This window comes from Loxodonta africana, chromosome 12 (assembly GCF_030014295.1).
Source record: "Loxodonta africana isolate mLoxAfr1 chromosome 12, mLoxAfr1.hap2, whole genome shotgun sequence".
Taxonomy (NCBI): Eukaryota; Metazoa; Chordata; class Mammalia; order Proboscidea; family Elephantidae; genus Loxodonta; species Loxodonta africana.
Genome location: NC_087353.1, coordinates 85949417 through 85974441, shown reverse-complemented (window position 1 = coordinate 85974441; position 25025 = coordinate 85949417). Strand labels below are relative to the sequence as shown.

The 25025-nt window shown below is 47.1% G+C and overlaps 2 protein-coding genes across 12 annotated transcripts in view; one reads left to right on the top strand and one right to left on the bottom strand.

Moving 5' to 3' along the window:
* LOC104846746 (uncharacterized) overlaps nt 1–18175 on the bottom strand; it is a 29626-nt gene extending 11451 nt beyond the window's left edge. For 3 of the 10 annotated variants that reach the window (XR_010323662.1, XR_002787905.2, XR_775985.3), the window contains exons 1-3: nt 17649–17761; nt 17101–17266; nt 66–1440 (exon numbers count right to left, since the gene is read on the bottom strand). Coding sequence is in view for 4 of the 10 variants with exons in the window: in XM_064295849.1 (XP_064151919.1) it covers nt 453–766; nt 17101–17218 (432 nt within the window). In the remaining 6 variants the exon portion in view is untranslated. Of the gene's footprint in view, nt 1–65; nt 1441–17100; nt 17267–17648 lie in introns of all 10 variants that reach the window. The other 7 variants (XM_064295849.1, XM_064295847.1, XM_064295848.1 and 4 more) reach the window with 4 other exon arrangements.
* Nucleotides 18176–18375: 200 nt separating this feature from the next.
* On the top strand, nt 18376–24340 carry ZNF688 (zinc finger protein 688). 2 transcript variants are annotated; one of them, XM_023558945.2, is made up of 3 exons: nt 18376–18628; nt 18940–19053; nt 19897–24340. In XM_023558945.2, exons 1-3 carry the CDS (start codon nt 18433–18435, stop codon nt 20400–20402), a joined length of 816 nt encoding a protein of 271 aa, XP_023414713.1. In that variant the 5' UTR covers nt 18376–18432; the 3' UTR covers nt 20403–24340. The 2 variants fall into 2 exon arrangements, with proteins under 2 accessions (XP_023414713.1, XP_023414714.1); XM_023558946.2 differs by lacking the exon at nt 18940–19053.
* Nucleotides 24341–25025: the final 685 nt, after the last annotated feature.

Below are 25025 nucleotides of genomic sequence, written 5' to 3'. Positions count from 1 at the left end.
AGGCCGCCCCTTATTCTCTCACTTCTAGAACATGCCTCAGTCTTAGCCCTTCGGCTTTTACTGACCTCCAAGCCCCGGCCAACCAGACCAGTCCGTAAGAGTTCTCACTTAAGTAGCAGAAGGGAGTAGCTTCACCCACCAAAACCCTTATCCCGTGTGTCTGCCCAGAAAAAGTGATGTCAGAACCCAACCCGCCGCTCTCCGGTACCGGCCGCTTCCAAGACTGCTTCTCCCGCAGCCTTTTAAACAGGCCGCTCAAGAACGGCCAACCACAGCCCTTTTTCTTCCCCGGCCTCCCGGCGCTGTCCAATCAGCGCATGTCATCTATCAGTTATTATGAACGTTTTGGATCCAACCTCCCTTCCGATTTCCGCGACGGTATCTAGGGGCAGAGAGGATTTTGAAGCCGGGGAGGCGCCATCTTTTTTAAGGGTAAGACTATGGGTCCTTACGGATATTCCCGAGGTAAGCCAGGAAATTAGGGTGTATGCACGAATTCCGGAATCCTTTCTGTATGAAGCCCTGAGGGGTTTCCATGCCGCCCGCAACCTGGCTCCCGGAGGATGTAGCGGGGGAGGCCGGGCCTGACCAGAGGGAAAGAGCTGGGGCCGTGAACTTTGCCGGTGTAGCCGTGTACCTTCTCTCCCGAGGAGTGGCGTGTCGCGGCCCGCACAGAGGGCCCAGTACCGGGACGTGATGCGGGAGACCTGCGGCCACCTGGGAGCACTTGATGAGGCCCGGTTGTCTGGCCAGGCCCGCCAGGAATCTGCGCGGAAGGGGACAGATTGGACTTCTCAGGGGCGAATAAGCAAGAAAGGACCCTGAGAAAGCAGCCTCATCCCGCCGTCTCGCATTCTCAGCCGAGCCCAATGTTTCCCCTTCGCAGGATTTTCAGGCCCCAAACCTGTTTTCATCTCTTGGAAGGAGAGGTGGAGGCGTGAAGCCCGGAGACTCGGGAGGAGGATGAGAACCCAGCAGTTGTCAGCAGAGGTAAGGGAAAGATAAAAAAAAAACAGGTACTTTATTTCAAACACCCAGTAAGTGACGTATGAGAAACCCCTAAAGCCCCCGCCCCGAACTCCTATCCCCAGCACACACTGCCCCCTCCAGATCTCTATCCTGTAAGGAGTCTCCCCGCACCGTATCTCCTGAAATGTTCCTATCTCACTGCAAAAGGGCCCAGTTGGCCCAACAGCATAGCTGAGTTGAAAATTGCAGAACCACTTAGTCATGCAGGAAAACCTCAGTTTAATACACAATAGAGCTTGGGCTCCCAGACAGCACATTTTGTAATATGACCTTTGTTGTGTGTTAAAATGAAGACATGTTTTGGATCACAGTGTAATGGATGATGCCTTCCATCAGAGATTTTAAAATGAAGAGAAATGTTTTTCTTGCAGCCACGATGTCATAATAAATGCTTGTTCCCAGAAGGTCTCCCTGTGGGAAACCGAGAGTACAGTGTTATGGTTTGTGTGTGTGATGGCATCAGATGGCACCAAAGGAGGTCATTTAAAGGGTGTTTTGCAAAGTGATCATAAACAGATTCAGGAATGTAAGCCCCATGAGGGCTGGGATTGTCATAGTCCTCAATGGTCGGCACAGAGTAGCTGTTTAATAGTGTTGACTCCTCCACCACTTAGCTCCAGCTTTCAGAGCTTCCATGTATTACCAACTTCCAGACTATGGAATTTGCTCTTACTCCAGGCTAGCTTCCAGGGCTTTATGAGGCCCCAGCCTTTGAGCCTTACTCCTGGGGGACTATATACTCAGCCATTCATGCTGCCTTCCAGGGGAGGGCTGCCCAGGCCCCACACTGGCAGTGGTCTCAAGGTATAGAATGTGTTGGTAAGTTTCAGATTTTATCTTTTTCCCTGTCTCAGGATCCAAGTATGGAAATGAGGAGAAAGAAGGGCTGAAGAAGAGTCTGAAGCAGAAAGAAATGGAGCATGAGAGAGTATCTCTTTAGAAGCAGTTGCCATTCAGCACATCAGCTGGCCCCAGTCACAAAGTTGCCTGCCCAGAGCTCTCCTGGATCCCTAGGCAGAATCCCATCAAGCCTTGGTTCAAGGACACTCCCTACACCCTACCCTTGCCTAGACTGTGGCTGCAACTTCAGCTACCCCTCCCTGCTGGCCAACCTCCAGCGAGTCCACTCTGGGGAGCGGCCCTTCCCGTGACCAGTGCCAGGCCCGCTTCTCTCAGCACAAGTACCTGCTCCAGATCAGTTCATCCACACATGTGAGAAGCCCTACCCCGGCCCCAGCTGTGGGTACTGCTTCCGCCAGAGAGGTTTCTTGGGTATCCGCAGACAGGCTCACACAGGGAAGAAGCCCTATCTGTGCCCAAATTACAAGAATTGCTTCACTTATGCCTACCTGTTGACCATGTACCAGTACAAACACACGTCGAGAAGCCCTACAGCTGCCCTGACTGCAGCCTACTCTTCTCTCCTCCTCAGTCATCAACACATCCACTCTGACAGCTGGCCCTTCCCCTGCCCCGAGTGTGGGAAAGGATTCAAGCATAAGTATGCCCTGGAAGCCCACCAGTGGATCCACTGCTGTAGCAGAGACAGTCCAAGGTGGCAGCAGCCTGCAGTAGCACTTCCAGACTTAGTCTCTGTTTTGGGAGGCCAGGATCCCCCAGTTCACTTCCAGTACTTTCCAGATGTATTTCAAAAGTGTGGGTGATGGAGCTTACATGACATGATCAGAGTTTTCTCCGAGAAAGAAGAGGCAAGGCTTATGCTTACTGGGGGGACGAGGAAAGGAAGTGGGCATTTAAGGAAAACAAAGCTCTATGTTAGGAAACAAGCAGAGGTAAGGGGGCACAGAGAAGGTCCATGGGAAGAAGGAACTGGGAATCTGAAAGGCTTCTGAGACCTGGACCCATTTTCTAAGGCGCACAGAGCCCTGGTTTTGGTTTCCTAGTGCTGCTGGAACACATACCACAAGTGGGTGGCTTTAAAGAACAGAAATTTCTTTTTTCATAGTTCCGGACGCTAAAAGTCCAAATCAGGGTCTCAGAAGGTAGTCCTAAAAGTTCCTTGGTTCCTTGGCAATCCTCATATGGCATCTCTCTTCTCCTGCCCATCTGCATGTTTCTGTGTCTGTGCTACTCTTTATATAAATCAGAAGTTATTAGGTTTAGGATCCACCCTATATTATGATCTCAACTGACTGATTACAGTACATTAGATTGCATTATGGCAGGTGATTACATTAGATTACATTATATCTACAGGTATAAGGGCTAGAATTTCAGTGCATATTTTGGAGAGGACATAATTCAATCCATAACAGCCTCTTATTTTAAGTTCCACTTGGAGTTACTTCACCACAAGCCATTCACCTAACTTGTACCTAAATAGCACTTTTCTTTCTGGATTGATCTTTCCCTTAGAGAGCTCTGTCTTCTGGTCTGTATCTTCTGCTTCTCAGTGGTGAGGTCACCCAGATGAAAATGGCCATTAAAGGAGCCCACACCCACTTTGGGTGTCCCAGAATAGAGGGCACACTTTGACTCTGTCCCTACTACGGAAAACTCATCCCAGGATGTTCCCTTTTAGCCAGTACAGGTGAAACAAAATAAGGCAGTAGACAAGGAAACACATTTGGTATTATCAAGCTATTGTTTGGCTCGAGGACGGTGGCTTCAGGTGGGGAACTCCCCCGCCCCAAAAGTGTCAAACCTAAAAAACTTCAGGGTTAGCCCATCTCCTCAGTATGGATTAGTGACTGCAATTTTTTCTCTTCAATGTTTTCATGTTCCCTGGATTTTACATCTTTTGAATAAAATCAGTATTTCAGGCCACAGCAGCTGGAAGTGTAATGCTGGTGACTTTTTTTTCTTTTAAAGGAGTAAATTACTTTTGATTAGAGTTGAAATCAAGGCATAGTCTCCAGTCTAATCTTTACCGTAATGCTTGTACATGTCAACAATTAAGAGAGATCTTTCTGACCCATTTAGATTCGGTTGCCCTACTTTTGAACTGAAAAAGGATTGAGGGAATAAACAAGGAGGTGAGTGGGAGTAAACATGTCCTAAGTTTGGATACCTACTCCTTGCTAGGAATGGTTCTGGGAGCCTCAAATATCTCTTTGAACAAAAGACTGCATCTTTGATCCCATGGGTTCCAAATATTATCATTAATGGGAACTGAGTGTTATTTCTACTTGACCATGTAGCCTCTACTGAGTTGGGGGACTCAGGTTCCAGGCTGAGCTCAATCCCCACTTAAACATATCATTCAATATTTCTAATCCTCAATTGCCTCATTGGCAGAATGGGGCTAATGCCAGCTTCACAGAGTTGTCTGAGATAAAATGTGATTGGTATAAATGCACCTAGCATGTCTTTTTATAGTTTGAAGAAAAAATAGATGAGCTTTTTTCTCCCCAACATTTTATCAGAAAAATTTTCAAATATTCAAACGGGTTGGCAGACTGTTACACTGAACACCCATTGAAATCTAGCTCCAGGAATCGCTTAAAGTCCTGAGAGGTTAGAATCAGGATCAGCACAAAGCTAGTTCCAATGAGGCAGAGGTCAGACATACCTCCACCCTCCAACTTTTTCATCATTTCTGACACCAGCCATTCCCCCACGGCCCTTTTGACTTCACTGCTGGGTTCAGTAATTCATTGCTATGGCCACACAAAACTCACAGACCATAATCACAGTTAGGTGGTTTATTAGTGAAGTAATAGGCCACAACTCAGGATCAGGATCAACTTGGAAGTAACAGGATAAAACTCAGGACAGGATTAATTTCCTCAGTCAGGACAACTTCTAATCAGGACAGCTCTCTCAGCTACTCTCTGCCATGCTAGCAGACCCTTCTCAGCCATGCACACCCCCTCTTGGCTATGCACACCTCTCTGTCTTCAGCCTCCCCACCACTGGCCGTCCTGCTGCCAACTGGCCCAACTCATGGCCAGTGTAACAGCTTGCTCAGTTCTCTTCACTGCTTTCCTAGCAACATCTTTCTGCCATCACCACCAGCTCTGCTACCAGCTCTCTGCCACTGGCTTCCTGCTACCAAGTCCCCTTCTGGGCTCTGCTGCTGAGCCCTTCTGGGCAGCTCAACATCTTCAGTGTCACAGCCTTTAACTCATATTACAGCACTTTCAAGAGGTTTTCCTCACAGGAACCCTGCATCCAAACCACTCAGCTCCAGGCTCTTCTTGGTCTTGAGGTTCCCTCCTCACCTATTCTCTGTCTCTCCTTTAAAAATCTTCTTTGGGGTTGGCCGCTTAAATAAGCCAACTCCTTGTCAATTTCAAGGCATGGCCCTCTCACAGCAGGACCACGAACCAACCAATCCCCTTGGTGGACGAAAAATCACTCAATCATATTGGGTGGACTTTCAAGCCACTATTTGAATAGGAAGATAGAAGAAAAACTGATGCATTTGAATTATGGTGTTGGCAAAGAATACTGAATATACCGTGGACTGCCAGAGGAATGAACAAATCTGTCTTGGAAGAAGTACAGCCAGAATGCTCCTTAGAAGGAAGGTTGATAAGACTTTGTCTTACATACTTTGGACATGTTATCAGGAGGGACTAGCCCCTGGAGAAGGATATCATGCTTGGTAAAGCAGAGGGTCAGCAAAAAAGAGGAAGGAAAAAGATGGACTGACACAGTGGCTGCAACAGTGAGCTTAAACACAGCAAGGATTGTGCAGATGGCACAGGACCAGGCAGTGTTTTGTGCTGTTGTACATAAGACTGCTATGAGTTGGAACTGACTCGATGATGCCTAACAACAACAACAAATTTGAATAGCAAATTGACCAATCCCTGCAAGGTGTGTAAAATAAACTAATCACAGGGCAGACTGTAGCCCAACCAATCACTTTTTGGCAGAATTACAAATCCAGGGCCAGAAAAGCCATATATAAGAGAAACCCATTGTGCTGCGCTCATATACTCATCACCTAGATTCTACAATTAACATTTTGCTCTATTCTCTTTATCACATGTTTATCCCTCTACCCATCCATTTATCCATTTTATTTTTTAAATGCATTTTAAAGTAAGTTGTAGACATCATTATACTTCATCCCTAAACATCCAGCATAAAGCTGAGCTTTGTGCAAGAAACTTCAGCTCTCATTTAAAGTTCAGATGCACTGTTTTTGATAAGTAAAGTTTATGGATTATACTTCTCTAGGTTTTATGACTTTTCATAATTATCTGAATAAAGATTCTTGAACATTTACAACTTGATGGTCAATGAAACAATTTGAAAGCAAGAGCATCTTATTTGTATGAGGGCAGGAAAAATAACACTGGACATCAGCCAGTAAATGAATAATTTCTTTTATAAGGATCAGCACAACGCTGGTTCCTATGAGGTGGAGGTTAAAGATGTCCCGAATGTACGACTTTTCCAAATTGCTGTACCACTTCATCATCTCTAACATCAGCTATCCCCCGCCTCCACGCAGTACTCTCCTTTGAGTTCCATAATTCGCTGCAACATCTCACAGCTCACAAACCAAATCAAGGAAATGGCTCACGTGGTTATGGAGGCTGCCAAGTCCCAAATCTGTGATTCAGACATAGGCGTTTCCTGACTCGTGTGGCTGCAGGGGCCGACAAACCCAAATCGACAGGCCAGATGACAGGGTGCTGGCCCACGGAGCTGTGAAAGCTGGTGAATCCCAGAATCCGCAGGTCAGACAGTAGGCTGCTAGCTCAAGTCCCAAGAAGTGGAAGTCAGACAGATGTAGGATCCAGAAGCAGAGAGACAGTGAGCCCTGCCAGAGTACCCACATATATATATTGGATGCAGGCCACACCCCAGGAAGGGCATGACTTTGAGTAAGGGTGGGATTTGAGCCCTCCTGCACGGCTATGACTCCAAATATACTCCACATTAGTTCTGCCTCATTAACATATAGAAGTTGGGATTTATAACATATTAAATGGAGAATAATTAAGATAATTACATCAGATCACAAAATGGAGGACAGCCAGACAATACTGGGAATCATGGCCTAGCCAAGCCGACAGACAACACTAACCACCACACCTCATCAGGGTTCCATACACCTTATCTGCATGGTCCCTCCCCATAACTGTGTGGGAGTCACAAAGACTATGGTTATAAGGGCCATATTAAGTAATTCACTGCACCACAGTCACTTATGATGAAACAAAGTTTTGGTCTGTCTTGAAAGTTTGTTTCAATCTGATTAGTTAACTGTCAAGTGTATCACTTAGCTCAATCTTCTTAAAATCTTCTCTCTCCTTAGTGCCTCAGCAGAGATGCTGCTGAGTGGATTCTGACTCACAGCGACCCTACAGGACAGAGCAGAACTCCTCCATAGAGTTTCCAAGGCTGTAAATCTTTACAGAAGCAGACTGCCACATCCTTCTCTCATGAAGTGGCTGGTGGGTTTGAACTGCTGACCTTTTGGTTAGTAGCCAGGTGCTTAACCACTGCCTCACCCGGTCTCCTTTGTTAACAACATAGTACCTGAATAAACATAGTTTTGGGGTCCAGGTGATATTCTTTATAATTTGTCTTTAGTTAAAGTTGATTCTGTTTAAAAGGAGATTCACTTCTAGTGGTACATACACCAAAAGCTGGGAAGTATTCCAGATGAAAAACAGCAAGGGTAGGGTGAGAAAATATAAAGAAATTTTGACTGGAAAGGCGCTAGCTTGATCAGCAATGAAGATTTCTGAGCGAAAAGGAGAGGCTCTGTGTGTACCCTGGGCAGGCAGGAAAGCCTGTTCTGGCATTCTGCCTGGTTCCAAATGTGGGAATGAGAGCATCTGGTACTTACAGCCCAATGTCACAAACCATTAAAATGGTCCATCTCAGACTGAAAAATAAAGAGGAAGATGTGAAATCTAGAAAGCAGAGCATATAATCTAAGAGAGCAGAAGCAGAAGACCCTGGATGACAGCTGAGACCCAGTCCAGTTTGAAGAGAGCAAACTGAGGACTCAGGGAGAGAGGTATACCAGGATAAAAATGGACACTGGAGATTTTATGTTGTCTTTGTGTAATGGTTTGAATTGTGTCCCCCCAAAATATGTGTCAACTTGGTTAGGCCATGTGTGGTTGTCCTCCATTTTGTGATTTTCCTATGTGTTATAAATCATAATCACTGCTTGTGGTTAAAGAGGATTAGGGTAGGATATAACATCCTTGCTCAGGTCACATCCAATGTCACATCCAAGGCCACATATAATCCAATGTAAAGGAAGTTTTTCCCTGGGGTGTGGCCTGCACCACCTTTTATCTTACAAGAGAGAAAAGGAAAGAGAAGCAAGCAGGGGTGGGGGGACCACATACCACCAAGAAAGCAGTAAGAGGAGCAAAGCGTGTCCTTTGGACCTGAAGTTTCTGTGATGAGATGCACCCAGACCAAGGGAAGACTGATGCATCACAAGGACCTTCCGCCAGAGCCAACAGAGAAAGAAAGCCTTTCCCTGGAGCCAGTGCCCTGAATTCAGACTTCTAGCCCACCGGACTGTGAGAGAATAAACTTCCCTTTGTTAAAGCCATCCACTTGTGGTATTTCTGTTACAGCAGCACTAGGTGACCAAGACACTTTGGTAACTTGGAACAACTTAAGGAGTCAGAAAAACTAGACATTCAAGGAGCGAATAACAAGTAGAAACTTAGAAGCAAAAAGTTGTATAAGAAAGGAAATATAATCACAGCATAACATGTGCAGGGAAAATTACTTACATTGTTCACAATAATTTATTACGTTAAGTATGTTGGGCCTGGAGATGAGGTGACATGGGGCTTTAGTTGCTAGCATCTCAGCAGTTTCAATACAGCCAGATGCCCACTATAAGACAAAGAACTTGATTTGACGCTTTAACAATGGTTTCTGAAAATAACCCGAACAATCAAGACACTTGTTTTCCAAAAGAGTCGGGCAAGTAGGGGCTACACAGGCCCCACACTTGTCTAATTAATTTCAGGAAGGGAGGGAGGCCTGATGCAATCATGCATATTCATTGATTGGATCAATCATAACTATGTATTAAGGCCCAAATCATGCATATTCATTGATGTCCCAATGACTTGGGGACCTGGGACCTTCGAGTGCTTTCTTTTGAGGCCTCATAGATTGCTGAAAACATCTGTGCACAGGAGAGGGTGCAGTACATCCGGGGGACAATGGAAGCCTCACTTCTCTTGGGACAATGGAGGCTTTGTGGTGCTGTGATCTCTCCTGGACCTTGCCTGATGTGTCTTTATGCCTGTATCCTTTCTGGTTATAATAAAGGGGTAACTGTAAGTAGACGTAATAGTTCCCATGAGTTTTGTGAGTCATTCTAGCAAATTACAGAACCCACAGGGCCAATGAGCCAGCAGGCGCTGGCAGTACAGAGTTTATTTCTGTAGATGCAGCTCTGGGTGGCTGGTGATAAAGGTTGCATGGGCAACAATGAAGAAGGACAGAATCCTTCTAGCTTGTGACCCAGTCCCAGGGGACTACAGAGAGATACAGAGAGAGAGAGAGGCCAGCTGGTCTGAAGTACAAGGAGTTGTGCAGACTATTGAGCCTTTGACTGTTGTTCCCTGATGATGTGGCCTCAGGTGGCCAGGGATGTTCTGACCTAGCTCAGGATACCGGGTGTGAGGTCTCCTCTCACTCTGGGTGGTTAGGGTAGAAAGAAAATGCCATGTGGGTGACTGGTGCCAGAGATTGGGAAGTGGGAAAGCAGGGACCTGAATTGTCTCAGCACTTTGGGGATCAGCCTTGTGTCAATTTTTATTTACACACTCATAGATAATGTCTAAAATGAGTATATCAAGAAACAGCAGTAAAAGTATATATACATATGAATGTTCCAGAAGAGTTAAAAGTGTACTGATTAGAATCCAATTTTAAAATGGACACAGGACTTGAACAGACCTTTCTTCAAAGAAGATATATAAATGGACAACAAGGGCATGAAAAGATGTTCGGCATCATTAGTCATTAGGGAAACGCAGATCAAAACTACAATGCGGTGCAGTGAATTACTTAATATGGCTCTTCTAGCCATAGTCTTTCTAACTCCCACCAAATAACTAGGTGGGATTATGCAAATGAGGTGCATACGGCCCACCAAGGGGATTGGCTAGCTTGCTAGCAATGCAATAAGGTGCATGGCACCCTTGTGGGGGTGGGACCAATGCAAATAAGGTATATGGAACCCTAACGAGGGGGTTGGTCAGTTTTGCCATTGCACTAGGCTGAGAGAGAGAGAGAGAGGAGCTACTACACGGAAGACAGTGAGAGATGGTGGCACAAGATGGCAGGAACCAGGAGACTAATGCAAGATGGTGGCAGTGGGGGTTGTTGACCCACAGAGCTAAGAGTTGTAACTCTTACCCAAGAAGGCCCCCAGCAGGGCCTGGTAGCAGAAAACCACCAGCAGGGCCCCGTGGCAAAGGGCAAGAAGAAGCTGTTTTGATTGAGAAACTGCATCCTGTGTTGTTCCCATTACCTCCAAGTTGATCCCGATCCTGAGTTGTACCCTGTTACTTCCCTGATAAACCACTTAACTGTAAGTACAGTTCATGACTTCTGTGTGGCCATTGCAATGAATTGTCAAACCCAGCAGAGGAGTAGAGAGTGCTGTGGAAGGGATTCTGGTGTCAGGACTGGTAAAATGGTTGGAAGGTGGAGGCATGTCCGACCCCTGCTTCACAGGAGTCAGCCTTGGGCTGTTGATGCTGATAATGGTTCTCTCTCCTTCCCCTTGTTAAGTTAGATGAGGAGGTCAGACACTGCCCTCACGCCATTTTTACAGTTGACATCAGCCATGGGATTCATTACAATGGCTCCAGACTCACAGAACCATGGGACTTTCTAAGAGAAAGAATGAAGGAGTGTGGGAAGTAAAACTTTTGAATTCTTAGATGGTTTCTTTGGCTGTTTTTATCTTTAATTACTGAAAGGAAATTAAGAGTGTTATGTTGCAGCTGAGGGGAGAAAAGCTGCATCTGGAGTGGCTTGGGGCAAAATCCAGGCCAGATAAGTATGATGATTGATAGGGGGCAGGCGTCTTCTGGTTCCACTCAGTCAGAGGCCCAAGGCCATATGCATATGAATGGGAAGATAGTTACGGTGTGGAGAAGAAGAAACTGGAATGTTTAAAACGAGTTTATGTGTTTATATGAATATACTACAGATACTGAATGTTTCTCTTATCTACTTTTGTAAAACAGACCAAAATGTATGATGGAAATGAATATTGGGCATTATAGATGACACAGAACATGTAACTCCGCCTTCAGCCATAAAAATGATTGGATATGTTAAATGGGAACCAGTAGAGTTGCCTGAACCCACTCAAGTAGTTCATTTGAAACAGTATAGGATACCTGCTGGACAAAAGAGGTTACTGCTTTGATTAAAGCATGATAGAGGCTGGAATGTTGGTGCCAACAAATTCTCTGTATAACAGCCCTGTATGGCCCATAAAAAAGGCAGATGGCTCATGGAGACTGACAGTAGACTATCAAGGCCTAAATACAGTAGTGCCACCTGTGGCTTCAGCTGTTCCAGACATGTTATCAATGGTGCATAAAATACTGATCATGCAAATGTCTTTTTCTAGATCCCAGTCTTGGAAAAGAGCTAGCCACAGTTCGCTTTCAGGTGGGAAGGATCCCAATTTACTTTCACTGTATTGCCACAAGGTTACTTGAATTCACTGGCTTATTGTCATAGTTTGGTTAGAATAGACTTGGACTTGGTGCAGATCTCAAGTGTAATGATACATTACATTGATGATATTATGTTAATATCAAACCCTGAAGAACAGTCTATGACTGATCTGAATACAGTGGTGGCCCACATGACCAACAGAGGCTGGTTATTAAATCCAGCAAAAATCCAGGGCACTGCCCAAATAGTGAAATTCTTGAGAATAACTTGGGCAGGAACCATCTGTGACATTCCACAGGCAACCAAGAATAAGTTGCTGTTGCTATCTACCCTCAAGACTAAGCAGGGAACCCAACATCTGGTTGTTCTATTTGCGTTCGAATGGGGGATAGAGCAAGAGTAGGCTATGTCTAAATTACATAAAGTCGTCTCATTCTCCCTGCCTTTGGGTCCTTATGATCTACATTCAGACATGATTTTGGAGGTGTCTGCCACACGTGCTTGTGCAGACTGGAGCTTATCGCAAAAACCTGAGAACACTGTTCTACTGTAACCACTGGGATTCTGTACTAGAAAGTTTCCAGATGCTGCAGCATGATACACACCATTTGAAAGGCAATTGCTCACCTGCAGTTGGGAGCTGACTGAGGTTGCCTTAATGACAGAAGGACATAAAATCACCTGGAGACCTGAATTACCCATAACGTTTTGGGTGATGTCAGAGAAACACTCTAATAAGGGAGGCAGTGCCCAAAATAGTTTTATAATAAAATGGAAATGGTTCATACAAGAACAAACTACTGGGGGAATGCAGGGAGGCACCCACTGTATCCACAAGCAGGTAGCCTCTTTTCCCCATAGGTCCTATCCTGGAACCACGTGATAAGCTGCCAGAGCCCATTTGTACATGGAGAGTGCCGTATGAACAACTTTCTGCTGACCAGCAGCAGGCTGCTTGGTTCACGGATGGCAGTTTCAGGGTACACAGACAACATGTGATGTGGAAACCTGCTGCATTAAGACCAGCAGAGGGGAAGACCCTGATTGAAGAAGGTAAGAATAGGTCAGCTGTGATGGAAGAACTGGGCAATACCGAGAGCCCATATGTTTGGATTTTTACTGACTCATGGGCAGTGCCCAATGGCCTGGCTATATGGTCAGGCAAATGGGCGATGGAAATTTGGACTATTAAGGAGATACCCATGTGGGGCATGGACCTATGGATGGCACTCTGGGAATCTGGAGAGCTTATTAGAGTTTTTAGCAGGACATACTGATGCCCATCAGAAGACCTCCCTTTCCTGGATTGGGAGGTGATTGGAATTAGCAAGTAGACTTGTGGTACACGCACTTGAGGTGGCCAAGTGGGTCCATAAAATGAGTGGACATGGGGGTGCTGCAGCAATGCAGAGATGGGCTGAATCTAGATACTTCCCTCTTTTATGCTTTGAGGCACAAAATGCCAGTAAGGACTGCTCTGTCTGCCCGAAAGAAAGACAGAGATTGCAATGGGCAAAGGAAATGAACAGATACTTCAAAGAAGATATTTAAGCGGCTAACAGACACATGAGGAACTAGCCATTAGAGAAATGCAAATCAAAACCACAATGAGATACCATTTCACCCCGGCATTACCGGCACAAATCAAAAAAGCAGAAAACAACAAATTTTGGAGAGGCTGTGCAGAGATTGGAAGTCTTATGCACTGCTGGTGGGAATGAAAAATGGTACAACCATTTTGGAAAACAACAAAGTGCTTCCTTAGGAAGCTAGAAATAGAAATACCATACGATCCACCAATCCCACTCCTAGGAATATATTCTAGAGAAATAAGAGCCATCACATGAATAGACATATGCATAGCCATGTTCATTGCAGCATTGTTCACAATAGTAAAAAGATGGAAACAACCTAGATGCCGATCAACAGATGAATGGATAAACAAACAGTGGTACATACACACAATGGAGTACTATGCAAAGATAAAGAACAATGATGAATCTGCGAAGCCTCTCACGGTATGGACGAATCTGGAGGGCATCATGCTGAGTGAAGTAAGTTAATCACAAAAGGACAAATATTGTATGAGACCACTACTATAAAAATTCATGAAAAGGTTTACACACACAAAAAAAAAACAATCTTTGATGGTTATGAGGGCAGGGAGGGGTGGGGATGGAAAAACACTAAATAGATAATAGGTGAGTGCTAACTCTGGTGAAGAGTGGGACAGTGCACAAAGCTGGGGAAGCCAGCACAACTTGACGAAGGCAAAGTCATGGAAGCTCCATGGATACATCCAAACTCCTTGAGGGACCAAATTGCTGGGCTGAGGGCTGTGGGGACCATGGTCTCAGGGAACACCTAGCTCAACTGGCAAAACATAATTTATAAAGAAAATGTTCTACAACCTACTTTGGTGAGTAGTGTCTGGGGTCTTAAAAGCTTGTGAGCAGCCATCTAAGATACTCCACTGGTGTCACCCCCTCTGGAGCAAGAAAGAATGAAGAAAACCAAGGACACGAGGGCAAGATTGGTCCATACCACAGCCTTCACCAGGCTGAGTCCAGCACAGCTGGATGGTGCTCGGCTGCCACCACCAACTGCTCTGATAGGGATCATGGTGGAGGGTCCTGGACAGAGCTGGGGAAAAATGTAGAACAAAATTCTAACTCAAAAAAAAAAAAAAAAAAAAAGACCAGACTTACTGGTCTGACAGAAACTGCAGAAAGCCTGAGAGTATGGCCCCTGGACACCCTTTTAACTCACTAATGAAGTCACTTCTGAGGTTCACACTTCAGGCAAAGATTAGACAGGCCCATAAAACAAAACGAGACTGTAGGGGCACACCAGCCAAGGGGCAAGAACTAGAAGGTAGGTGAGACAGGAAAGCTGGTAATAGGGAACCCAAGGTCAAGAAGGAAGAATGTTGACATGTCACATGGTTGGAAACCAATGTCACAAAACAATGTGTACTAATTGTTTAATGAGAAGCTAGTTCGTCCTGCAAACCTAAAGTACAATAAAACAAATGTAGAAAAAAAAAAAAAAAAGACAGAGGTTGCAGATGGCTATGGGGCAGATTCCTCAGGGGGAAGGCCCTGCACATAACTAGCAAATTGATTATATTGGATCAACCATGCTGGTGGCACCAGGTGGCTACAAATGGGTCCTCACAGGAATAGATAGTTTGGACTGGACTTTATATGTCCCATGACAGATGCAAATGCCAAAAACACCAATAAGGGATTGGAACAAAAGATACTGTACCAATCTGGGCCACTGTGTTATATTTCATCAGACCAAGGTATATACACTTTACAGCCCACAAGGTGCAGCAATGGGCCAAGAAACATCATATTGAAAGGACATACCATGTTACATACCATCCTCAGGGTAATGGTTTGACAGAGAATTGGAATGGGCAACTGAAACATTTGTTATCTAAAATGAGGAGATAAAGGCATAAAGAGCTGGCTTACACGCCTTCATGAATATGTGCTCACAGTCAACACAAGGGGGGCAAAGGGGGGATCACCATTGGACAGATTCCTATGCTTCTTTGGGGGATCTGGGGAAGAAGGGATCCACAAGGATGCTGGTGCCACTGTACAGTTCTTCCCCACATCTCCTAAAATTCCATTTTTCCTGCCGGATGCTGCAATCCCAGGGCCAGGGATGCAGCTGCGGGTGCTAGAAGCAGGAGTGATCCTAAGCAAGAGACTGTAACTATAACCCTGAACCTGTACCCAAGAATTCTCAAGGGCCTGATGGGATAGACTGTAGCTTTCCCCCATCTGGCCAAATTGGGGTTGACAGTGAATACTGCCATATTGCCTAGTGGTAGAGATAGCCCACTAGTGTTGTACCTATGTAACACTACCCAACATGAATGGGGGTGGACTGAGGGGGAAGCACTTGCTAGTCTCATCTTGCTACCAGCAATCTGGAATGGCACAGCAACTGAGCCTTGTGGAAAAGTTTGGAAGGAAGGAGAAATAATAGCGGCAGGAGAAATAATAGCTGAAGGTAAAAGAATGAATACATGGGTTATGCAGCAGGGGAAATCTAACATTATGCTAACACCTTGAGAGAGACTCAGAGCAAGGGAATAATCTCAGTTAATTTTTATCAAAGGCCAGAGAGGGTGAAGCCGAGACAACTTATAGAGAAACTACCAGATCAGATGGACACCTGCAGCAGACCTGTGGTGTGATGGAGCACTTTCGTGTGGCCTTTCTAGCCATAGACTTGTAACTCCCACCCAAGTGATTGGACTGGACTGTGTGATAGGGTAATTGTGGCCCACCAAAGGGATTGGTTAGTTTTGCCATTCCACTAGGCTTGAAATGAGCCGCCCCACAGGTGGGAGACAGAGGATCCCACCACCACCAATGAAGAACAGCTAGGAGCCAGCCTGTTCTTTGGACCCAGGATCCCTGCACTGAGAAGCTCCTGAAACCAGGAGACAGAGAAAGAGAGAACTGTAACACTGAAGGCAGCAAGAAGTGTCAGCAGAGACCTGGCAGCAGAAGACGGCGTAGTAGGCTTCCTGGACCATGGCGAAAGAACGCTGAGTGCCTTTGGGCAGAGGCTGACAGGGCCAGATAGAGGCGTGCCTGCAAGCATGGCTGGGAAGAGGCTGTCCTGATGGAAGAACTGTATCCTGGGTGTTCCGGAGCCTGAATTATACCCTGTTACTTCCCTAATAAACCCCATAACTGTCAGTATTGTCTGTGAGTTCTGTATGGCCATTGCAATGAATTATCAAACCCAGCAGAGCAGAGAAGTAGAGCGCAGTGAAAGGGATGGGTGGTGTCAGAATTGGTAAAGATGGAGGAGAGGAGGCACGTCTGACCTCTGCCTCATAGGAATCAGCCCTGGGCTGTTGATCTTCATTCTCCTTCCCACTGTGAAGTTAGAGGAGATCAGACACCGCCCCCATGCCATTTTTACAAACCTGAATCCTGAGCACCTCCTTTGGACCTGGGATCCCTGTGCTGAGACCCTCCTAAGCCCAGGAGGCAGAGAGAAAGAGCTGTAACACCAAAGATGGCAAGAAGCAGTGGCAAAGAAATAGTGGCAGCGGAGGTAGCTGAACCAGGAGTTTGGCAGGAGACGGCTTCCCGCCCCATGGAGCAAGAAAGATGAGTGTATTCAGGCTGAGGCTTACTGGTGGAGTGGGGTGCCTCCAGTCACTTATTGGCAGAGCTAAAAGAGCTTTGTAACACTTGCCAGTACAGGGCAGAGACGAAGGGGCCAGGGAGAGGCGTACCTCCAGGTACTGCCAAAAAAAGGCTGTCCTGGTGGAAGAACTGTATCCTGAGCATTCCTGAACCTGAATTATAACCTGTTACTTCCCTAATAAACCCCATAATCATGAGTATTTTCTGTAAGTTTTGTGTGGCCACTGCAACAAATTATCAAACCCAGAAGAAAAGTAGAAAAATAGAGTACCGTGGGAGGGATGGTTGGTGTCAGGATCGGTAAAAAGGCTGCAGGTTGGAGGCATGTCTGACCTCTGCCTCATAGGAATCAGCCTTGGGCTGTTGATCTTGATCCTCCTTCCTTCCATCTTGTGAAGTTAGAGGCGGTCAGATGCCGCAGCCACACCATTTTTACCCTATAAGTACCACACACACACAAAAAAAGTCCTGTATATTGTTTGGGTTATGGTTACACGGTTGTGTGCTTTTTCAAAACTCAATGCATTTCACATTGAAGATTTGTGTATTTTACTGTCAGTAAAATATAACTCAATAAAAGTAGCTGCCCTCTAGGGAATAAAGGGTACATGGGGCTGCCTTTTCCTTATAAACCTTAAGTATTTTTTAAAACCACATACGTTAATTTGGCAAAAATCTAAATGCAATTTAAAATAGTCTCTTTCCAATTCCAAATTCGCCATTCCTTCGCCTGCAGCTCTGGTCCAGACCCAGCGAGCGGAGCCATTTATGCAAGGATTCCTGTCGGCTCTGCAGCTGTCGTTGACTGTAAACACGTACCTGGTTTCTACCTCGGCTGTACCCAGCGTTTGGCCAGGGCGTGTGCGTCTTCCAGTAGGGGCTAGGGACCAGATTCCAGATCCCGCCATAGTGAAACGTATCGGGGACACAATCCGAAATACCCTAAGAGTCCGAAACCCTGGTTCCGATACCGAGTTGGTCAGAGGAGACTTCAGGGCGGCGGGTCCTTTCAAATGCCGCAACTAATCACGACGCAGCTTCTTCCTGTCCTTGCGGCCAATCATCAGCTGCTGTCTACTACAGTCGAAGGGAGGTACCTGAAGCCGCGGGCCTGTCACTTGTCTCTTGAAGAGGGCTCTCCCTCCCCTCCCAGCCCCTGCCCTCCCAGCCCCTGCCGCTCCAAATGAACCCTAAAGCGGCCATTGTATGTAAGGGCAAGTGCGAAATGAGGCCAGGGAAACCAGAAGGGCGCCATATTTGATGTGGTCAAAGAATGGCGTCACAGGCCAGCTAGTGACAATTGAAGCCAGGATGTCGCCATATTTTCTGAAGGCACCTTCCGGATCTCTTAACCCGTGTCCCTGTGTCCAGGCGGCCATGAAGTGAAAAAACACCAAGCGGTTTTACTTGTCTCCCATCAGAATACCCGAATTCCTAGCAACCAGTCCCTGGTACTTCGAGGTTTCCCCAGCAGGTTCGGAGGCCAAGCCTGGGCGGAGCCCTGACCTAGGCAGCCTTTCCTGTGGACCACGAAGGCTGAGGCCAGGTTCGGGGAGGCGGTGGCCCGGCGACCGGGCGGTCGCTGCTCGGGGCGGGGAGCCCCATGGCGCCGCCTCCGGCCCCGCTCCTGGCGCAGAGACCGGGGGAGATCGGGCCTGGTTGCAAGAAGCCAGGGGTCGTGCGGTTCGTGGACGTGGCCGTGTACTTCTCCCCCGAGGAGTGGGCGTGTCTGCGGCCCGCGCAGAGGGCCCTGTACCGGGACGTGATGCGGGAGACCTACGGCCACCTGGGCGCTCTTGGTGAGGCCGCGGATCAGAGCCCCCCTTCTCCTTCACCGGGATTCACAGGGGAGACGATATAAAAGGATGGAGAGGATTGTGGGCCCTAACCCCTCTCTAGTCCACCAGCAGCATCAGCCACTTCCCATTTCCAGGGCTTCAGGTACCCCTTTGGGAGTCTTCATCCCGCAGCCACTTGCCTCAGGCAAGAGCATTGCAGGCCCTGTTTGGGTTGCCTATTAGTTCTGAGGAGATGCCCTCACCCTGGCAGGGGGACGCCATCTCCCAGGACAGCATCTCAGGCCAGCGCTGTGATCCCTGTTCTCTCCCAGGATTCCCGGGCCCCAAACCAGCCCTCATCTCTTGGATGGAACAGGAGAATGAGGCTTGGAGTCCCGCCGCCCAGGATCCTGAGGAGAGGGAGAACCTGGGAGGAGTTCCAAGAGGTGAGGGATTGTCCCAAGTCTCCCCTACTTGGCTCTTAAGAGCTTCCTGTCTAGCAAAGTTTTCTTTGAGATCTCCACTTCCAGCATCCCTAAAGAAGTTAAAGACCCAACCTATGTTGCATACTAAAAAAGGAAAGAAGGCAGACCTAGCTCAAAACTTCCAGAACTTGGGACTGCAGTTACGTTGAGACCAGTTTGAGCTAGGAGAATCCAGAGCCCAGCTCCAAGACAACGGGGTTTCCAAGTACCTTCCCTAGGAAACCCCATTCATTCTCCTTTAAGAACAACTAAAAGCCCCTAAGAATGGAAGTGGCTGCTGGTCTGCCTTTCATATTCCTTGAGCAAACCAAAGTGATAAAGAGGAAATGCCCAGTAACTGACAACCTGGTTCTTCTTTCCTCACAACCCACCCTCTCCACTTCCAGCCCCCCTCACTCTCCCTCCAAGCTGAGAGATCTTGAGCAAATATATTTCCTCATCTTTAACCCCCCCCCCCAAAAAAAAAAACTTTAACCAAACTGGTTACCTTCAAATCAATTCCCTATAAGAAATCAAGAAACCACAATAATGATAGCTACTGCTTACTGAGCATTTACTAAATGTCTAACATGCCTCTACTCGTTTAATCTTCTCAACAAACCTGTGAAGTAAAGAAACTATTATTATTCCCATTTGACATATAAGTGTCTCTTAAGAGATTGAACCTGATTTGCCTTCTTCCAAGGCCTGTGTGGTAATCATTGGGCAGTACTTTCCTAGCAGTACTGTACATAAAAGCACTTTATGACCTGAGGTGGTCTATGCAAATATGTTTTTAAATGTAACTTAATTCCTGTTTCTCAGATGCCCCAAACAAGAAGAAGGAAGGGTCAGGAGCTGCGGGGTTCAGAGAAATTCCTGGGAACCAGTTACCTGAAGGACTAGTTACACACAACTCTGACTCAGCTACCAACACAGCCTTGGTGAGAGCACAGCCACCGCTGAAAGCTGCGTGGGATCAGACCACCGGTGCACAGACTTCGGCCCCAGTGCCCAGCATGGACGCTCAGGCCAGCCAGCGGCGCCATGTGTGTGCGGACTGCGGCCGCCGCTTCACCTACCCGTCGCTGCTGGTCAGCCACCGGCGCATGCACTCGGGCGAGCGGCCCTTCCCCTGCCCCGAGTGCGGCATGCGCTTCAAGAGGAAGTTTGCTGTGGAAGCCCACCAGTGGATCCACCGCTCCTGCTCCGGGGGTCGGCGGGGCAGGAGGCCTGGAATTCGGGCTGTGCCTCGGGCCCCAGTCCGAGGTGACCGGGACCCGCCTGTGCTGTTCCGGCACTATCCAGACATCTTTGAGGAGTGCGGGTGAGCGGCTCCCGTAGGCTGGAGTTAAACCTGAGGAGTGACCTTGGCGCTAAGGACTGAGGGAGCCCTGAGTTAGGCTCCTGAGTCAGGAACTTGCAGAACAAAATTCATCCCTAGGGCTTCCCTCAAGGATCTCTCAAGTTTTCAAACTTGTAAAAGAAAAAGTGCCTGTAAAGATTCAAATAGATTAAACTTGCCACCCCCTCCCCAATCTTCCATAAAAAGAATGAAGAGGGTGAGATGCTTGACTTTTCCAAGCTTATCTCAGTAGCAGGTGCAACTGAGATCTTTCCATTTTCTCAGGAAACATCCACTGCCCCTTATCTACATCACAGGCAAATGCTGAGGAGGGAGAAGGCCTGGCTGGGGGACCCAGATGGAGGGCATGGTCAAGCCCAGGCTCATTGTTGCCAGCAGGGAGCCTAGAAAGTGGAATAGGTGGAAAGAGTGCAGATGCACCTGGTACAAATCTAGTCTCTCCAACTTGTCCCACGTGACATCCCTTCCTGAGCCTCAGTTTCCTCATCTAGGAAGATTAATAACATCTACCTCAAAGGGTTACCGTGAAGACTGAAACTTTAACAAGGTGTGTGTGACACAATAAATGTGCAATAAATATTCGTTGAAGGAGTGAATTATTGTCAACGTCTTACACTTCAGAAAGTGCAAAGAAGCCTGCTAAGGAGGCAGGGCCTGGATATCAATAGCTATGTTTTGCAGATGAGTAAACTGAGGCTCAGAGAAATGAAGATTCAAAGTTTCATTGCTGTAAGGCAGTAAGGCCGGAAATGGACATAGAGTCCAGATTTTTCTACCACGTTGAGACTGCCTCTGAGAAGTTAGATCTGAGCAGAGAACAGGGATTGGGAGCTCAGGTAAAGGGAGAGGTGAGAATTGATGTCTGGGTGAAGGAGGCAGCCAGCCAGCAAACAAGAGCAACTGCAAGAAAAAGTCTTTTGGTCCTCAGTTCTCAGCCAGAGCGGCCTCTGCCTTGGGGTTTGGGGTTGCTTCTCAGATGCAGGATCCAGCCAGCCTGGCCAAGAGAGTCTGAACAGCGAACTGAGAGCCCCACAAAATCTAGTGCCCTTTTCACTTAGTGCAGTCAGTATTCAGTGGCCATTTATTGAGTGTCTTCTGTTTGAGGGACTGTGTTTGGTGATAAAAGAATTCTGTGAGGAGAGCCTGGCCCTGACCCCATTCGTGCATTCAGCAAGCACCATCTGAGGCCTCTGTGGGCTTTGCTGGATGTAGAGGACACAGTGAAATCGGGTCCCACAATCCATGCTGGAAGAGAGTGATCAAGGCTGTGACCGAGGAAGCTTGTAGATACACTTCACCCAACGTGGTTGGTGATATACCAGGAAATGCTGCTTGGAGAATAAGATGTCTTGTGCTTCCCATAGCATAAGCAGGAACTGATGTGGGGAGGGGGGGTTCAGGCAGAGGAAGCAGCAAGGGAGTCTCGTTTCGTAGAAAGGATCAAAGAGGGACAGCGTAGAGGTTATGAGCATGGGCTCTGGAATCAGACTATATGGGTTCAGATCCCAACTCATTTGCTTTTTGTCTGTGCAATCTTGGGCAAGTCACTTCACCTCTCTGTGCCTCAGTTTGCTCATCTATCAAGCCTGGATAATCACAGCACCTACCTCATAAGAGGAAACCCTGGTGGCATAGCGGTTAAGTGCTATGGCTGCTAATCAAGAGGTCTTCAGTTCAAATCCGCCAGGCACTCCTTGGAAACTCTATGGGGCAGTTCTACTCCGTCTTATAGGATTGCTATAGGGCCGCAATGAGTCGGAATCGACTCGATGGCAGTGGGTTTGGTTTTTTTGGTTTTTGGACCTCATGAGATTGATATCAGGACTCAATGAGATAATATATGACAGTGCCTTGCACATTAGCATTCAATATATTTCGGTAATTACTATTATTGTTTTAATATGTTACAAAATAGTATATGAGGAGACCTGGGCAGGTCTGAATCAAGGAAGGTTACCTGGAGGAAGTGGTTCAAACTGGTCTAGAAGGATGAGAAAATTTTCAGGCATGTATAGGAAGTAGACATAGTTCCATCTGACTGAAACATAAAGAACAGGGTAAGGAGTGATGGGAAACAGAGTAGCAGAGAGGTGGGGGCCAGCTCTGGGAGAGCCACAGATCCCAGCAGAGGAGCTTGAGGCTTACCCTGTAGATACTGAGAAGCCATGAAAAGTTCTTGAGCACGGGTAGGACTGTTTGACAGGCGCTGTCAGACGACCATGCAGAGAAGTGTGGGAGCAGTATGCTCCTCCCAAGTGTGGGAGGAGACTGGACGTTGGTGGTCTCTGTCCCAGGTGAGATCATCAGGAGCTGGGGCCAAGGGTGGTGACCTTGGAAATGGAATTAAAGAGAATTTTGAGAGGCTTCTGCCATAGAATCTACATGGCTCAGTGACTGACAATATGAGCTGTGAGCAAGTAAGAGGTTTCAAGACTGGAGAGCTGGAACAAGGGAGCATCAGTGCTGGGCATGGAGCAGTCAGGAGTGGGAGTGGGCAGGACCAAGGGGTCACCAGTACTGGGAGGGGTGAGTCCAAAGAGAAGGTGGAGCAGGGGAGAGTAGGCACCACCAAGGAGGGAGGAGCAGAACAAGGCACACTTCATCAAGCACACAGTGATTGCCATTTTCTCTTCCTCTCTTTTCCACTCATTCATTTAACAAATACTAAGCATGAACCATGCACTATGTGCCAGGATATAGCAGAGAAGAGAGACACAGGAAACAAGGTACTGTGGTTGCAAATAATAAGCACAACAAGGGAAATGGAGTCCCTGGGTGGTACAATGGTTAACACGCTGGGCTACCAACTGAAAGGTTGGATGTTCAGGTCCACCCAGAGGCACCTCGGAAGAAAGGCCTGGTGATCTACTTCTGAAAAAACAGTCATTGAAAACCTGCTGGAGCACCATTCTACTCTGACACACATGGGGTCATCATAAGTCAGAATCAACTTCACAGCAGCTGGTTTACTGGACAAAGGAAATATAACAGGGATTGCTGAAAGTGCCACTGCAGATCTGAGTGATGGGAAGGAGCCACGCCATAAGGGGGGGGGGCGATAGAGGAGGGGGTCCACAGGGAACAGCACGTTCGATGCTCTGAGGCAGGGATGGGTTTGATGTGGCTGAGGCACAGAAAGAACACTTGTGGCTGAATTGGAGAAACCAAGGGAGAGGATTTATAGATGAGCACGGAGAAAGGGAGAGATGGAGGCTCCTGGAGATGGGAAGTTTGGATTTGATTCTACCTATAATGGGAAGCCACTGGGAGGGTTTTTAATAGACTGTGGTTGTGATCTGATTTATATTTGAAAAAAAAAAACCAACCTGGCTGCTCTGAGAATGGACTGTAGTGGGCCAGAGTTGAGGAAGAGTGATGATGGGAAGTAGCAGATGGATTTGAAGTTAACTCTGGAAGCTGAACGGACAGGGCCTGCCTTTGGGCTGGATAAAGAAGCTGAGAGCAGTGGAAGACCCCAGAATGATGATTGGGTTTTCAGTGAGTGAGAAGGAGAAGGGAGGAGCCAGTTTTGGGGGTGGTACTGGGGTGTGATGACAGCGTGGATTACAGAGCTTTAAAGCTGGCAGGGAGCTCTTGGAACTGTCTACATATTTCAAAATGTATTCCTTGTAAGTAGCATTAGGCAAAAGAGAAAGGGTGGGTTCCGTGTTTACATAAGTGTGGGAAACAGCAGGCAGAATAGGTTTCTTTATTGTAGGTCTGCATGTTCAATGGGGAAACCCTGGTGGCATAGTGGTTAAGTGCTACAGGTGCTAACCCAAAGGTTGGCAGTTTGAATCTACCAGGCGCTCCTTGGAAACTCTATGGGGCAGTTCTACTCTGTTCTGTAGGGTTGCTATGAGTCGGGATCGACTCTACAGCAACGGGGTTTGTTTTTTTTTTTTTTTAATGCTCAATGGAACCCTGGCGGCCCAGTGGTTAAGAGCTCGGAAGCTAACCAAAAGGTCAGCAGTTCAAATCCACCAGCTGCTCCTTGGAAACCCTGTGGGGCCGTTCTACTCTGTCCTACGGAGTTGCTATGAGTCGGAATCAACTCCACAGCTAACTGCCTGGAACCACGTCTCCCAATTTCCTGGTTCAGACTCGTTAATTTAACTACACCAGGTTGCAAGGATGAATGGGAAAGGCAAAAGGCTGGAGGCCAGCCCAAAGATCAGCTAGGAGACCCTAGGCCTGAACCCGCAAGGGCCTGACTAAGAGGAGCCCACTGGTGAGAGCTGTACGGGCCACCTTTTGTGAAGCCTCTGTACCCCTTCTTCTACCCTCTATGGCACCCACGTGTCCCTCTGATGAGACAAGGAGACATTTACCTGTAACTTTCTGTGCAGGAGTGATTCTCCCCCTTGTCTTGAATACTAGGGGGAATTCACATCCCGCACACATTTAACTCAACTCTAGCAGCTTTTGAAAAAGACAAGTATTACATTATATAGGCGATTTCACATACTTTCTAAATGCTTGATTGCCATATATTTTTTCCTATGACATGACCCCCCTAAAGGGAACCCTCTTAGTTATTTTTTTTAAACTTACCACAGCCTGTCATTTTAATTTTTGTCTGTTTACA

Coding starts and splice junctions, on each gene's coding strand:
- ZNF688 (XM_023558945.2), top strand. CDS start 18,433: ATGGCGCCGCCTCCGGCCCCGCTCCTGGCGCAGAGACCGGGGGAGATC. Junction 18,629..18,939: donor CGGCCACCTGGGCGCTCTTG/GTGAGGCCGCGG, acceptor GTTCTCTCCCAG/GATTCCCGGGCCCCAAACCA. Junction 19,054..19,896: donor CCTGGGAGGAGTTCCAAGAG/GTGAGGGATTGT, acceptor CCTGTTTCTCAG/ATGCCCCAAACAAGAAGAAG.